This window comes from Notolabrus celidotus, chromosome 21, assembly GCF_009762535.1.
Source record: "Notolabrus celidotus isolate fNotCel1 chromosome 21, fNotCel1.pri, whole genome shotgun sequence".
NCBI lineage: Eukaryota > Metazoa > Chordata > Actinopteri > Labriformes > Labridae > Notolabrus > Notolabrus celidotus.
This window is the reverse complement of record NC_048292.1, coordinates 14,039,468-14,056,801: the sequence shown is the minus strand read 5'-3', so window position 1 is coordinate 14,056,801 and position 17,334 is coordinate 14,039,468. Positions and strand designations below refer to the sequence as shown.

General features: G+C 43.3%; 1 protein-coding gene across 1 annotated transcript in view; it reads right to left on the bottom strand.

Moving 5' to 3' along the window:
- snd1 (staphylococcal nuclease and tudor domain containing 1) overlaps positions 1-17,334 on the bottom strand; it is a 289,368-nt gene that overhangs the window by 214,874 nt on the left and 57,160 nt on the right. The window contains exon 12 of the mRNA XM_034673168.1: positions 1,063-1,163. Coding sequence (XP_034529059.1) covers positions 1,063-1,163 — 101 coding nt within the window. The remainder of the gene's footprint in view (positions 1-1,062; positions 1,164-17,334) is intronic.

Sequence of the window (17,334 nt, the reverse complement as noted above, 5' to 3'; positions counted from 1 at the left end):
AAATGTGTTTTATCCTGTAATATTAGGAGTGTTATTTTCTAAATATTTGGTTTTAAGCTTTGTTTATTAACCATCGACCTCTCAGGTCAACTTCCTGGTTGAGGATGGTGCTCTAATGAATGCTCCACCAGGTGTCGGGAATCTGGATTGTACCAAGTTGGACTTCAAGATAAGGGAGGATGTAATCTTTTCATTTTCTATTAGTTCTATCTTTTTTTTTTTTTTTTTCCTTTTCTTTTTTCCTTGTGTAGTCAAAAGGGATCACTGTTCAATTTTCAATGCCAATCACAGTACAGTGCCCCCTACAGGAGTGGGGCTTCATTACAACTGAAATAATAAATTGTCCAGGATTGTCTGTATTGATATTGAATTGGGAAAAAATGTATTGCATTGAATTGATTAATCCATTTTTTTTTAAGTTATATTTTTGGGGCATTTTTGCCTTTATGGATAGGACAGCTGAAGAGAGACAGGAAACTTGGGGAGCAGAGAGAGGGGAAGGACATGCAGTAAATGGTTGAGGCTGGAATCGACTCTGCGACCTCTGCGACCTCTGCGACCTCTGCGACCTCTGCGACCTCTGCGACCTCTGCGACAAGGACTTTAGCCTCTGTACGTGGAGTGCTTAGACCGCTAGGCCACCAGCGCCCCCATTTCTATGCTATTTTCAATCAGCCAAAGTAGAATTAAGTCGAATTGTAAATGTTAAAAGCTTAATAGAAATAGTGATATTTCCAAGCTTTGTACAGCTTGAGCTGTCTATGTCATTTTCCCTTGTTAGCTGCAAAATGGTTTTAACCAAGGAGTATTAAAGCTGTTGTTAAATCTACACAACCTCTTTGTCAGTTCGCTAGGGAGCCCATTTGTGAGTGAGTTTTCCTTTCTTTTGTAATGGTGCCATTTCTGAATTCATTTTGATGATGAGATAAAGTAAAAGCAGAGCTCTGAGCCAAGTCCCTTAACTGTTCTGATTTCTCCCCCCCTCCAAATCTTCCAGGACTGCTGGTTAACATCATGATTAACAAGGTTTTGAAATCCATACCAAAACGCTGTGTTACTTACATGCCGCCGATTGTCACTGTAGCACAGGTGCGCTCTGAAAAGGCGGGGGTGCCTTCTCCTGGGCCGGTGGCTGCTCTGATGTAGTCGACTGTCACATTGACCTAAAGGGGCAAATAGCCAGGAAAGGAGGTCAAATACGCAGCGAGAAGTGACACAAAGAGAAAGCAACACCAGTTATTGTAACAATAAGTGTAGGGGGTGTTTGAGTTTGTGTGTGTGTGTGTGTGTGTGTGTGTGTGTGTGGGTCTGTGTTTGTCCCACTTCTCAAGGTCACCCCAGTCAGTGTGAATCACATCAGGCGACGCTGTAGATCTCCCCAGAGGAGAAGTATTAACACACAGTGGGTGTTTGGGACAATACACACACACAAACATACACACACATAAGAGGGAACAGTGATAGAACCCACATGACCCTACGCTGTGTGTTCTCTAAACAGCTCCCCAGGGACATTCTCCATTCCTCCCACCCTGAAGATACAATTTTTGTCACTCAGCTGTGTGTGTGTTGTGCTTGTGTGTTTTTGTTTGTGTACTCAAGAGGCTTGTGATGGGGAAAGCCTGCTTCGTGGACCCAGACGCAGGCAGACAGCGCCGACAGCAGGGATGCAGCCGTACCGGGGGTACACATGATCGGCAGTTAAAGAGCTACGTGTCAACGATGTCGGACGTGTGATGTGTGGAAAAAGTGTGATGATGGGGAGGGAGGGAACCAAAGAAGATGAAGAAAAAAAGATTGGTGGGAAATCTGGCTTCGCATCACAGTGTCATAGCTTAGACACAAGTTAAATAGAGACAATGCAGACAGGCCTATTACGAGAACATGAAAGAGATGCCAACAAGGACACGCAGAGACGTGGGCTTGTCATTAGATGGACGGGATGGGGACGTGGTGACGTGAGGAACAGAGGAGCTTCTGTCAGAGCTGAATGGATGAGGTTTAGCGTATTGTTCTGCAGGAAGTACTGTCTGCATATCAAGCACAGACGGAAAATGAAAAGGATACCAGGGAATGGATTATGGGGTTTGGAGGCAATAGAATGGGAACACCATTAAATACAAATGAGTGTGCTGATAAAACTACTGCGGTGGAGATACTAAAAATGAGTTATACTACCAAAGTTTTATGTTTTGGTTGATAACTCAAGGAACTGAAATAAAGAAAACACCACAAGAAAAAGCTTGTAGTGGTAGAATTGGCAGAAACTCATACAACCAAAACTGTTATATTGCGAATTGCAACTATTCCAGCCAATGCACTAACCTGATACTAGAACTTGGTGGACATAAAGTCTAAATACACCCTGAATGGTCACCCCCCATTGGTTTCTGAAGAGGATTATGCATCCAAAAGATGGAGGTCACCACATTGGATTGGCCAACTCCGACTTTCTTTCACCTAATATAGAAGCTGATGCTATGGCCTGCTGCCTGGCAAACGGATACAATGTTCCCACCAAGCGGCAACCTCCGGTCTAAAAATATGAGTCCAATGCGGAAGTGTTAAAAACTGCAGTTCATCGAGGATCCGCTTGAGGCTGGCTCCGGGAATACCGGAAACCACATACACACCAATTCAATAAAGCCGATCTTTACAGCAGAAATAAACATGTTTACAGCCTGGTACGAAAGACGAGTGTAGCCTGGATAGCTCATTTCTCGATCGGCACACACTGTACAGGGGGTGATTTTTTTCATAACACGGTAATTTCGAAGATATCGAGATTACGAGTCTTCCAATGAGAAGCACAGTTGACTTGATTGACAGGCAGGAACACTGTAGCTGTTGGCTAGGAGGCTCAAAGCCCGCCTCTTTACGTCACAATCACTCTAGCAATATGGGTGCCGCTAACGATTGCCCTCAAAACAGCTCTTCAGAAACAGATGAGTGACATCACGGATACTATGTCCATATTTTATACAGTCTATGGTTCCCAACTGTCAATCAAATGAGCCCCGCTCCCGATTCGACCAAATTATCACCCTTGTACAGTTAGCTTTAAAGAAATCAGCTTTTCAGACAAACAACATGTTGGACCAGGTTGTGAACAGGTTTGGTTCTGCTGTAAAAATGGGCTTTTTAAAACAGGTTGTAACAGAGGTTCATTGGCTTTGGGAGCTAGCCTCTAGTGGACACTTTAGGAATTGCAGTTGTTTCCACTTCCCCATCAGTTGCTTTTCGACAACTCATGAAAAGTGACCTCTTTCAGTTGAATAGTGACTGTATACCAAACAACACAACACTCACTGCTAACAAAGAAGTGTCCGTGTGTATGTACGGTTGAACATCTGTATCTACATACATTCGCCTTGTCAAACATCAGCCCATCAGCAAATAATGCGCCATACATGAATGCCTGTCGCCAACAGTTATTGCATCCTGGCTTTCTCCCATCGATTCAATGCTGGTAAGCTAACAGCAGAGTCAGAGAAGGGGGTTTTATTGGGCAGAAGATGGTCACCTGTTGGGGGGCACCATTGGCCTAGTAATCTAAGCATGCGCCCCATGTACAGAGGATACTGTCTTCTGGTTCTGTTGCCAGCCATGGTAATTTGCTGCATGTCTTCCCCAACTCTCTAACCCTCTCTAAGGTATCTTAGCTTTGATCTGCATACACACACAAACCTGACAAATCTAATCCATCCTTGTGTGACATTTATAGTAACAGTCATATTAGAAAGAGAATAAGTTTGGGATCCTTTCAGCCGTAGAAAATTAAGCAATATTTTTGGCTTCAAAGACACCCCCAATTTCATCAAATTTGTCGCCACGCACACATGTTCTTATTGTTTTTGGAAGGAAATTATTTCTCACTCCCACGTCAAAAGCTCTTAATTTCCTCGTAGCTCAAACATGACAGAGTTTCACTTCTATTCAGCCTCATTGAAAAGTGAAAACAATCCAAATGAATGAAAAAGCTTTTGTTTTGTTGTCAGATACATTGGGGTTTAATGGCCGAGCACTCCCGGGCCCGGGCGACGGAAAAAATAAGGGACAAACAAAGGGATGAAAAACAGGAAGAAAACAAATGTGCCAGAGAGGACCAAATGAGGTGAAATGAAACAGGAAAATGAGAAAGCAGAGACAGAAGAAGGGGAAGATTTGAGGAGGAGATTAAAAACACAGGAGCAGAATACAACCCTAGATGCTATAAGCTGTGAAACCAGAACACCAGTAGCTCCCCATTAGGCCATATGATGACAGATTATAAACTCTGACCATGCGATGTTAGATTAGGAGGAGTTTCCAGGCCCATTCTCCACGGGCCATCTAACCGATCTCCTGATAAGGCAAAGCTATCTATAAGAACCCCCAGAGGAGAGGGAGGCAGAGGGGGGGAGACAGTGGATGGATTTAGACAGTGGGGGAGTGATAAGGACAAGAACAGGAGGGGAAGTGCGATACAAAATGTTTTTGTTCTGCTGAGTTGACGAGCAGCTGGGGGGATTTTGTTTACTCCTCACAAGGAGTAGGGTTTCTGACATGTCGATGCCACTGACTGTGAGTAAAGATGGACGACATGTCTCCACATCCTCTGGTTGTACAAAACTGAAGCCAACACCCCACCCGTCCAATCCCCCCCGTAAATACATTGGTGACATTATTGTGGCCATAGTTTAGATATTATTATTAATAATAATAATAACTGATATTTATATAGTGGCTTTCAAGAAACCCAAGGTTGCTTTACAGGGTCAGGTAGGGGGTCTGGGGGATAGGTGGGGATATCTGACGGGGAAAGGCCTTGAGGAAAAGGTGCGTTTTGATTGCTTTCTTAAAACTGTCCAGGGTTGGGGCGCTGCGGATGTCGGGAGGGAGAGAGATATTAAGAATTAGCTTGTGGATGGCGCCGTGTGGGCATCCTGCCTTTCCCACCAATTGAAGCAAACACTTCACTCATGCAACTTTCTGCCAAGACTTCCTGTTCCATGCTGTTTTTACATCTGCTTTTTACACCCAATCAATGTTCGATCAATTACATATCCCCAGTAGTGCCTGTTCATCAGTTGCAAGCACCAGTCTGTCTAAATTCAAGACACACAGAACCTTCACTCTGACTTACTAACCGGTGATCAGAGCCGGGATAACGTTTGAGCAGTATGCTTGCTTTTGCTCTCCATACTGACTGTTTTTTATTATTCTACAAAGCCTGCAGACACATGATTGGTCATTACTTCTCAGACTACAAATGTACTACAAATGGAAAACTTCCCATATGAAAAATCCAGATACCAGTGGAAGCAGAGCTAAACATCTCAGAAAATCAACTCCTTGACATAAATCAGAATGAGAAGACTTCATTTGGCGAGTATTTTGATTTTAAACTTTGACTTTTGTCCCATCTGTTAACATGGAGGAGATCTGACTTAGAACCGGTTTCAATTGATCAATTCCATCGGAATTGTACATCTGAAATGTTATCGCTTTTCAAGTATTCAAGTATTTTCCTCCAGACTCCAGGGGCAACGTCCAGACTCACAAAGCCGAAAATGAGGCACCGAGAGCGGGTAAAATATGTCCGCGATGACACCCGGAGGTGAAAAGCGTTTTTCCTCTCCAAATTTAAAGTCTTTTCCTCCAGGCTTGAGGGGCCACGTCCGGACTCATGTGGCCAAGAATGAGGTCAACCTATTGTTCAGTATGATCAAGTTGAATATGTTCATGTTCAGTCTTGTGCAGACATAATTTTGGAAAAAATAAAATTGTTCCTTTTGGTGTGGAAGACTGTGTAGAATTACTTTTTTTCCCCTCAAAAAATTACTCAGGAATCGTTAGGAGAATTGATAAGGAATTGGATTGATAAGCAGAATCGACAATGGCATTGACATTGATCAAATCTTATCAATTCCCACCCCTAGTGGGGAAGCTCGGTTTGGTAATAATGTCAGTTTAAAGAATTTTAAAGTCTTTGTATTTGGCAGCATCTACTGTTCTTTATTCATTTGAACAAGATTTACACAAGATGATGAGTGTTTTGGGACCCAATTTTGGATCCAAAGCTGTCAAGCAGCAATTTATTGGAGTATTATAAGGACACCTGTACCGTGCCGTATTGTAAGAAATCATAGCCCCGCGTTGGCTCAGCATGGGCAGCTTTTTTTTGCAGACACGACAAAGTAAAAGGCTGCTATCCCTGATAAAGTGTAGGAGGGTTTATGTTTGCTCAACCAAAGTAAACACCTGTCACCTGCACCCTTTCATCAAACCCACAGGCGGCTTTCTTTTTTGTTCCTTCCCATGTTTGCAAACCGAGCGGCCAACAAAAACATGTTTTTTTAAATAAACGTCAATGTACAAGTGCTGATACTTTTCTAATCAAAGGGGCATTTTAACTCATTAGAAGAAAAGCCTGTGATTACAGTTAAGCCGGTGAAGAGACAGTGTGCTTTAGTGAAGCCACAAAAAAGCAGACAGGCCTACACACAGGTGCAAAGATGAAACCAGCCAATCACAGCAGGTCTGAACAAATGAGGACCTTCTTTATTTTCAAGCCTTGGAGAGGCAAAGCAACAAAGACAGAAGCATGATGGTTAGAAAAAATGAGCATAAAAGGGAGAGAGGGAGAAAAAGCATTGAAATATGAAGAATGAATTGTGTGTAAGTGTGTGTAAGTGTGTGTAAGAGGGTTGCCTACGTTGCTGCTGTGTTTTTAGCCTGGTTGTAATCGCAGCTGGCTATCAATTAATGAAGTGAGCCGTGCTGGAAGAAAAATATCCTGAGGCTGGGAAGGCACAACTCGAGGAAACAAAAGAGAAAGACCAGGGAGCCCCATCTGGAGGTTTCAAACAGGGGACCTGGTGACGCTTCTGTTTGAATGCTTGTGCATCTGTTTGAAAAAACACACACCTCCAGATTTCCCCCCAAAAACCACGTCCAAGTCACTCTGAGAAATACACACCGCATCCAACACCACATTGCACACTCATGGCATTCTCAGTGCATGCACGCAAATGAGAAAGAGGAAGGGGGAAGGGGGGGGGGTTCTGGCGCTAACAGTACTACACACGCAGCTGCATAACAGGAGCCACTTTGAGCGCGCAGGATTATCCGAATGTGCTCAACCCTGATAAGTGGCTTAATTCAGCGTTTCCACTGGACTTTTTTTTCTGCTGAGGCTGAGACCCAGGCGCACAAGAAGCACTACTTATAAAGTTAGCCAAATCGAGCTTTTTGGGATTATGTCACCATGCAGACGGTGCCATTTCAATGCGGGTGGGGATATATGAAAGCCATGACGACAGACAGACAGATGTAGAGTGACAGAGAGAACACGGAGACAAGGGGGGGGGGGGGGGGGATTGCCAGCGTGCGCATTCAGCTCACTTTAAACGGAGAGTTCAGACAGGTTTTTTTTTTTACTTATGGCTGGCACACATTACAGGATTCTTCATACCTTCACACATTTAGAGACCGCACACTTGATGATAACAAAAGACAGATCGCACAAGATCTCTCTCTCTCTGCTGATCTTATAGTGTGTGGTGTGCACTAACCGATTCTTCAGCAGAGTATCAGGTTCTTCACACTCAATATTCCAATTCTCGCGTAGTAAAACGTGACTTCGGTGTAAACAAACATGGCGGACGAACAGGAAGGTCCAACACTTCTCTTGATGCAATTACCTGCAGTGCTTGAGGTGTCCCAACTCCTGTCCCCTCACCAAGGTACCAGATCCTTTTGTGTTTTAAATTGTGATGTCTAGATCCCCAAAACCTCTTCTTGAAACACACCTTAGGGGGCGGTCCTCAGGTATAAATGTTTAAGCTTTCCCCTTGTTTGGGGTCTTTCTTCATTCTAACCGCTCGGGTGATGACTGACCTTTTCCTTGCAAAGAGAATAAAACCTTGTCAGCCGGCAGAAGTCTCCATTTCATTATTCACCAGTAATGGGAAGTAACGGTAAAAACTTCCAGGACAATGTCCTGTGTGGTAGGTTTTGGACAAACGTTATATAAAAATTCATGCTGTTGCCACAAATCCACCAGTTGGTCTTCCATTTCGGAGTTCCAAGAGACTTTCGTTTTCACAGGCGCCATGTTTTTGTTTGTTTGTTTTTACTTCCTCCTCAGTCAGTCAGCCCGCGTCTTGATTGGCTTTTGCTCCAGTACTAGGGATGCACCGATCCCACTTTTTAGATCCCGATATCGATAACGATACCTGGGCTTTGGTATCTGCCAATACCGATACTAGCCAATCTGATCCCAGTATTGATTTAACGATCTCTATTCCTTAAAGCTGCTGTGAGGAACTTTTGTTTTGTATCGATTCTGGCGCCCCTCTTGTAGGCAAAGTAATACCTCTTATCTCTTGTCCTATACATGCAAAAGTAGTGTTTTCAACAAAAGCCTCATCCTGTTGTGTTCAACAGTCAACATTATCAGGGAATGTGATTATTTCCCATGTAAACAGTCAAAGAAAGGCTGTTTCTGAAGCAAGATGTCAATCATCTGGTCTGGCACCTACCCCCCCAGGGCGGTTTCAGGCATTAAAAATTACAACAGAGGAGGTGTCAGTGTTGCTGCTGATGAACTTGTTTGCTATTGAAGGTCATAAATAGGCATCAGTATCATTTTCAGTCTGTTTCTCAGCCAGTTCAAAACTCCTCACAGGGCCTTTAATGTAAGGATAGAATCATGTTTTGGCAACTTCAGGCTTTTCTGACTTTGTAAACCAAAATAAAGTAAACATTTTAAACTGACAGTATCATCAATTCAAGAGATTCTAAATGTGTACCAGCAGTCCAGTGAGTTAATCTCCATAACCAATAGATATTGTAAACACAGAAAAGCATAGAACTGAGATGAATAGATCTGCCATATGGATCGGCACTATATATCGGCCCCTTGTCAGCGATATCCGATCTAGCTTTTTGAGTCCAATCTAGCCGTGTGTGCTCAGCTTCTCTCGGAGCATCCCACACACTACAGGATTTCTAGTCGCAAATATTAAAAACATTTTCATTATTTATGATCTCTCCTTCTGAGGCCTTCCGAGTGTCTCCGACCGGACAAGCTCACTCTTACCACACCCCACACCACAGGAAAATCAGCTCCCGATGTTTGCAAACATCAGACAATCGGGCCTTTGCTGGCTTTGATCGTAAGGGGGAGATCGGGACAAAAATCAGCCCGATTATCCTGTAGTGTGGTCTTAGAGTCTTCTTACAGGTGATGTCGACGATTACCTGATGTGATCATTAAGTTTAATATCTCAGAAACGCACATTCCAACATGACATAAATTGTGAATCTATGCTTGTTGAAGTTGATTTTTAACTCCACGTTAAAGCGAATTCCTCCTCCAAAGATCAAACCAGGTATGGCACCTTTCTGCCTTTGAAAGCTATCAAATATAGACTCCACTTGGCAGCAGAAAGAGGGGAAAAAAGGCAGTCTTTTGAATATGGATATTAGATATGCTTTATAAAAGATCAAAAGCGCCCTGCTCTCCTTATAGAGATGAGGAATAGGAGGTTTAATAGAAAAAAAAAAAGCATTTAATGTCGCTTTATACTCCTAAAGCGGAGCGGGGGCATTAGGGCTTTGAGCTTTTGCTCGGTGCGCAGAGACTCATAGTTAATGCTTAGTCACGTCCTGGCAGGTTTAGTCAGGAGAAAATCTGCTTGTTTTCCAATTCATGTAATGTATTGCACACCAAGGCGACTTCTGGCTTTACAAAAAAGGAATGCTGCGAAGGTGAACACCTGTGGCTCAGTGTGAAACCTTGACACGGTGACTTTGTAGGGATGATTAGCTTTAACTTGAGTCCAGTTGGAGCAAGATTATTTAAAGATATGCCTTTCTTTGATGTGACCCCAGATCTGCGGTTGTTCTTCTGTGGGTGGCTCACGTTCGATTCGGGGAAGACTCAAGAGCAGAGTGGTCCTTTCTAAATCCTCCAGGTCCAGGCCGAATTACCCCCCCTCCCTTCCTCAACTGTGAGGGTAAAATCTTTGTTTCTGTTTGTGTCAGAGGGAGGAGAGCGAAAAGATAAAAGTGCATCTCTCCTGAGCAGAATAGCAGGGAAAGCGGTGGTCTTAGAGTCTTCTCCTAATGCTTACTGCTCCAAATCTGTCTCTGTAGAGCTTAGTGTTCGGAGACAGGATGACAGTAAGTGGGTCGACTAAACTCCTCGCCTTGTTGGGAGTGCAACATGCATCTGTACGCCTGTGCACCTACCTGCATCCGACTTGACAGCTCAAGTAGGCCAAGGTGGCACGGATTAACATTACAACTATGAAGGTTAAGTATTGCGCTCACGTATAAACACTCAACCGCCGGGAGTCTGTTTGATTTCGTCCAAACTAATTCTTTCATGTTGCCAAGGCTGCTGAAGCAACCGATGCTTGTACCTTCAGAAACCTGGCTCATAATCGTTTAAAAGACATTCAGATACGTGGTGACGGAGGCTTTAATTCAGAGCTTTCGCCCCGGTGTCTTAGCAACAATGAAGGGATGGGAGGAAAGCAGCGCTCCTGAGCTCTTCCGTTATTGATTTTGCAGACTTGAGGAGGAAGGAGGAGGCTGCTCTGTTTGGCAAATGGGTTAGAGCTCTCCACTTAAATGTAACTCACTTCTGTGCGCCTGGAAGCACACACCTGAGAGACAAAACTTCAATACTAATCCAATGTGGAGGAGTAAAGGGATGAAATATGGAATATATACAGAGTTACACATACATCTAAACCTTCCTATGTAGGACTTGTGGAAGTAAAAGGGAAGTTTAAAAGGTGCAGGGTGTGGCAATTAGCAGCCTATAGCAAAGCAGCTCTGGTAGAAAAGGACTATAATATTCATTAGCATGTTGAATTAGCTTTAATAAGAGCTTTTTTTGTAGGTTGGAATGAGCCTTTTATATCTACATAGGCCATGTAGGCTGCCATCTTGCACCACCATGTTTCTTCCGTAGCACAAAACGGGCTAACAAGCAACATACGTGTTTGTTTGTGTCCTGAGTGGCCATGCAAAAGCTTCTTGAATTTCAGATGCAGCGTTAACTCTTTCAAGAGTTTGAGCGGCAATAGCTCACTCCCAAATATCTCTTTTCAACCAACGTGAACCAGGTTGTATTTCCAAGCTGGTGCTCACGCTGGTGCTCACGCTGGTTCGCAGCTGGATGAACTTGCGGACCAGCATGGCAACTGTTTGTTTGTCCGCCCACTCGAGCCTGTGGAAGAGGCCAACATGACGTCAGATTTACGTGACCGCTTTTCTCACCAGCGCTAGTGCAAACTTTCCCTCACAACAACAACGATGGCGGACCACTGCTTTGCCTTGGAATCCATTAGTCTCCTTTACTTTTTCGCTCCAGGATAATGGCGGAAACACGTTTGGTTTGTGTTTTTGATCACAGCAACTCCGCCCCCCGCTCCTCGGCCTGACGTAAGCAGTTCGCTGATCTAGACCAGCAAAGAGTTGGAGCTGCTCTGGAACGGTTTTTCCCGGCCGGGATCTGGTTCACTCACAGTCAAAACCCGAAAAAACGGTTCGCAATTGAGCACCAGATCCGGCCCTGAAACTGCCTCGGTCGAAAAGGGGTAAAAGTGCATCAAAGAGGCAACCTCTGGAATTCCACCAGATCCACGTCTGGTTCATCTCCAGGGCTGCCGAACAACTGGAGTCACAAGACCAAGGATTCTGCACGCTAATTACTGATCAACAGCTCTCCCGTCCCAATGATGAGGCTCTCTTCATCCATTTTGTCTTTATTGGACTCCGAAAACCTCTAACCTGTTGACTCCAGGCCTGGCTCTGCCTTGTTGTAGTTTAGTGAAGTGCGATCTGGCGACAACAAGGTTTTATTCTGAAAATCTAGCAGAAGTTCTAACGTTGTTTGGGGCCTGACTTCCTCTCCGGCCTGATCTGCTCTGTGCTGATTCATGCATCATCACAATTAATATATATTGAAGAAATACAAAGTAGCAGCAGCCGCAGCTAGCACGGGCACCAATAAGTTGATTTTAGTTAGATTTGTTCAGTAGAGCTCACTGAGTGTGAACAAACTATAACAAAAATATTGGTAACAGTCTTCTTGGTCTTGGCCATCAGAAGCAGGTTATTATTGTTAACCAGTATCGGCTCAAAAAACTAAATACTGTGCATTCCTACGTATTTGTTTTTCCACATATTTCAACCCTGACTATGTGGTGCAAGTTCACTTTGCATCCATACATGATGCATATGCATGAATAGAATTCTTGACACATCATTTAAAGCTGCCCCTCAGTGATTGGATCATGCTTGATGCATCTCAATGCAGACTGTAAACAGCAGCATTGATACATTCGTGGGAAAACAGGCATACTTGAGTCATCCCCAGAACTGTCATTCTATTTGACACATGTGAAATCATGTATACTTTCAATCCTCACTGGTGATCAATCATTTGCTTTGAAGGGTGAGTTTTGAAACCCCCGTCTGTTTGAATATTGTGAGGACATTCTGACGAGAGAAACTGGAGCTTGCAGTTGCATGTTGCAGGTCACAGAATTGAACCATGTTATTACACGATTATCACTCCCTCTTTTTTATCCTTGTGCATGAGAACCAAGCGGCAACCTCCGGTCTCAAGCGATGAAGCCCATGGGGAAGTGTTATAAACTGGAGTTCATAGAGAATCTGCTTGAGGCTGGCTGCAGAAACACCAGAAACCACATACACACCAATTAAAAAAAGACGATCATTGCAGCATTAATAAACATGTTTACAGCCTGGTTCAAAAAACGGCTTGCGTACAGTAGCTAGTTTGTCACACACACACACACACACTGTATGGGAGTGAACTTTTATTAGCAAAAAAAAAAAGCAAAAAAAAAAAGAAGACAAGACAAATATAACTTTGTCCCTCCATTTATTTTGTAAACTTTTGCCCATTAAATTAAAACAACATTCAACTCAAAATGTACTGCATGTGCAAAGCACCCTATCTGTGGGCCGTCCTGCCTCATTCACTGCATTTCATGGCATGGCAAGTGAAGGAGCAGAGGAACTTCTAAAATTTCACTCTATTCTTCTTTCAATCGCTGATTTTCACCGTCCACTTTTCTTTGAGCTGCAAACTTGGAACACACGTTTGATTCTAGGGTCCTACAGCTGGCAGAGTGCCAATATGTGAACTGCTCCATAAACGAAAGTGAAAGTTAAAAATTATACTCGCAGCAGGGGACTCTAAGTGACCCAGTAACAGCCTGTCTGCATATCGTTGACATGGAGACAAGTCCCAGTAAACACGCGGTGACCCGACCAAAACACAGAGTGAAGGAATAACAGTTCGGGGACCACAAATAGACGGCCGGATGCGGTCCGCGGGCCGCGTATTGACGGCCTCTGGTCTAGTGGGTGCGCAACGGAGTTTCATAACGTGGCTCAAGCACATTCAGCATTCACTGTATTTCACAGGGAAACCCAAAATGCTCCCATACATGTGACTTACAAGATGCAGGAGGGTTTTCAAGTTCCTCTGCTCCTTCACTTACCACGACTACCGCTGCACTTGACGAGCCAGAGTGGATTGAACATGCAGTCATCACGTGAACACGCCCAACTTTTTTCATCAACCGATCCGCAGACTACGTCCGTGCCGAACCGTGGAGAGGCATCCGAACGGATCACGGATCAACGATGATCCGTTGCACCACTAGTCTATAATGAGAACACAGCATCTGACTCTTACTGCCAGAACCCATGTTCATTATGACCTCTGCTACATGCAGCAACACATACCACACTGACATCCCTGTATGTTGATACTCCCTTGCAATCCCACAGTGCTACTTTACTGTCATTAAACGCTTTGATATGAGGCCTTCTGCTCCACATTTCATCCTCACGCTAATGGAATAATGCGCTGTATTTTTGCACCTTGATGAGGCTATAGTCGCCCTGTTCCCATCACACACTCACACTCACACACACACACACACACACACACACACACACACACAAACACAGAGTCATTATCCCCCAAACACAAACACCACAAATAAACAGCCGAATCATTATTCTCGCTTCACTCGTCAAAAGCCAGCTCTTGGCTGTGTTTTCCGTCATTAAAAGAACATTAATGAGGATGGTTAAAATGGCAGTGATAAGAGGCTGGGACAGGGAGATGAATCTCACTCCTGCGCTGAATGCCAAAAGGAACTCTCTTGGCTTTTTGGCTTTGAGTGGGTGCGTGTTTTTTGTTTATCAGGCTGTACAGCAAAAAGCTTTTTTTTTTTTTTTTTTTCTTGTTTGTTTTTTTTTTTTACTTTGTAGACTTATGAGAGTGTTAGATGGGAGTGTTTATACCATCTATTGTTTTGCCGCTGTGGTTTGGACCTCTGAAACTTGCACATTTGTTTGGTACATTCAGCCCAGCAGAAACACAAGCTGGGATTTAAAACGGAAAAAAAAACAAAAAACATTCATAATAGAATTTTTTTTTTTTGAAGGTCTAAGCTGCGAAATCTGATATTTAAAAAGCCGGCATGGGATTCATGAGATAACCTCTGACTCAGGAAGTTTCTGTGCTAACATGATTGTGCATAATTCTCTATTTTTGCCTGAGTTTTCCATCAATCTGCCCTTTCAGAGCAGTTTCATGAAGATTGTAACACAAACAAAGAGATTCAAATCTCTTCCAGCGTGCCTCACATTGTAATGTGTGTCCTCAGTGTCTGACGAGAGCTAAGAGTTAGCTATTTGGAAATACATAAACCATCATCAACTCAGGCAGTGGACAATAGCCCTGGGCCTGCCTTTGAGCAACAGCTGCCTCCTGTCTCTTCGCCATTGGAGGGGGCAACATTACAACAATAACCGCATTGATCATACTGATACTGATGAGAGACTGCAGGACTACAATACGACATTCAAAGTAAAGTTAGCCACTTTTAAGATTCTTTTCTTGTTGGTGCTGACATTTAAAAGTTGTACTATTTTCAACACCTCATCCGATGTAGGTCATTTAAGCGTCCTTTCCAAATTTAACACAGAAAAGATGCTCAAGTAGTGATTCGTGTCTCGCTGGGCTCTGCCGGGTCAGGTGTGTGTGAATCATAGCAGCCCCTAAGGTGCGCAGACCTGGTGGATCAATAGACACAAGAGGAGGAGGTAGAGGGGAGAGGGGGGGGATCAACACTGCTTGTTTAAAGGGTGCGCCCCGACCAATACCAAGCCTCTGGGCATCCAGCAGGAGTACTTGGTATTCAAACCAAGAGAGAGGGAGATAGATACCAAGCTCTCAGCTTCAGAGACATGTGTCGGGGTTACTGATGGGGGAGGGTGTTCGAACGTATTAGCTGATCAGGGAATCCCTCGTTGGAGGGGATGTTTAATTGATTTACTTTTTCTTGACTTACTTTATTCTGTTAGGATGGAGAATTACCTCACCCCCCCAAAAAAAACTTCTTTATCTGATTCCTTATTGCCACCATCAGGCGTGTCATTGCTTTGATAGAATCTTCATCTTGATACCCGAGGGGGGAACACAGGAAAGTTTCAGTGATTGACACGGTGTGTTCTGTAGCCATAGCAACTCAGGGGTAGTGTTGGGAGGAAAGTGAGATAGAGAGAAGTGAGTGAGAGAGCGAGGAAGAGATCCAGCTGATCCCTCCGAACTAAAACGACCTGACTGAACAATCATACAGCCGAAATGTTCAAACAAGGATTCAATCAATCTACTGTGTTTAAACCTTGGTGAAATCAAAGCTGGTTACAGCCTTTGTAACACAGACCTAAGGCGATATAGCGCTTATGAAACCAGATCTTACTAAATTAGCACAATGCTATCAGCTGTGCAGTTAGCAGGTGGCTAATGCTATATCAAAGGTGCATTAACAGCCTTTATATAAACACTAATGTCGCTTAGTTTGCATTAAATGCCAAAATGTTTGTGTTTACTTGCTAAATTTTGCACAAGTAACTCGCTCAATTTTTGCGTCACGATTGCGTGTACGCAGAGAAAATGAGGCCATAGAGGCTAAAATGTAGATATAAGTTTGTATTCAAAGAGCTCTGAAGAATGTCGTAAGCTTGTTATGTACTTATGTCTTGAATATTGTGTAATTGTAATGTAAATGTTCTATGGCACAATAAAAATTAAATACAAAATAAATAAAAAGAATTGCGTGTACGCGAGTGCCCAAGACACACATCTTCGGAAGGGAAGAGGGGTTCCCTTCAAACGCCACTACTGTCTGTTGTCATCAAACAAGATAGACCTCCTCACTCACTTTCCTCCAAGTGAGCTCCTTCTTATTCCTCTTCCAATAAAAAGAAGGTAGTGTCACAGAGTTTGAGGAAGACGCACAGAAATATAATCAATTCGGCCTCCGCCGGTCTGTAGGTTACCTCATGTCACCAGAGGATCTGCAAGCTGATTGGCTATTGCAGCATGAATTAATAAGCGAATGAAGGTGAATTCACGTCATGTGTCTTTACTAGGGATGCACCGAAATGAAAATTCTTGGCCGAAACCGAAAACCGAAAATGAGGAAACCGAGGCCGAAAACCGAAAACTAAAACACTGAAAGAAATGATTATGCCAACTATTAGTAGGGAGACCTTGGACAGTTGTAACACGGGTCAGTTGTAACGCTTGCACTCCAAATCAGGAACAAGTTAAGAATCACCTGATTCACTCTGCACATGCTCAGTTCAGTTGAAGCTAGTTTGCATAGCAGTTTGAACACACTGGGTTAAAATAGCTAAAAGTTATTTACATACTCTGACAGAATTAATGATTTCTTTGGTAATTTCTGTTGTCATTATGATATAAAAAGAGTTAACACAGTTGTTTGATAATACATGGCTTCACCAAACCACTAAACATGACTGAAAAAAAGTTTTCCTCTCATCATTCATATTATCTGAAAAATGGCCAAAAATTCAAATTCTGCCAGGGTCTGTAAACTTATGAGCACAACTGTATATACATATATATAAAGGGTGGTAACAAGCTGGTTCATAGGTCACCTCTTTAGGTCGGACGATTCAGACCAATCACACCCCTGCACAATGCTAACTTTTTAACTTATTATAAAGAACTGCTCTTGTTGTTTTAGTATCCTAGTGCCTTCTGTGAACACTTGAGGTTGTTGGTTTGAGTGTGTGGTTTGTTTTATGACTGATTGGAGAAGTCTTGTTCAGAGCGAGGGTAGAATAACAGTCCCCCTTTGCAGTTTAGATTTTCTCTCTGTTGATTATCAATGAAAAACAACCTTGGAAAGAGAGTGAGTGTCACTGTATGTCCCATCAAAAAACCTTAGAACTTCTCTAAACAAAATTGGAACA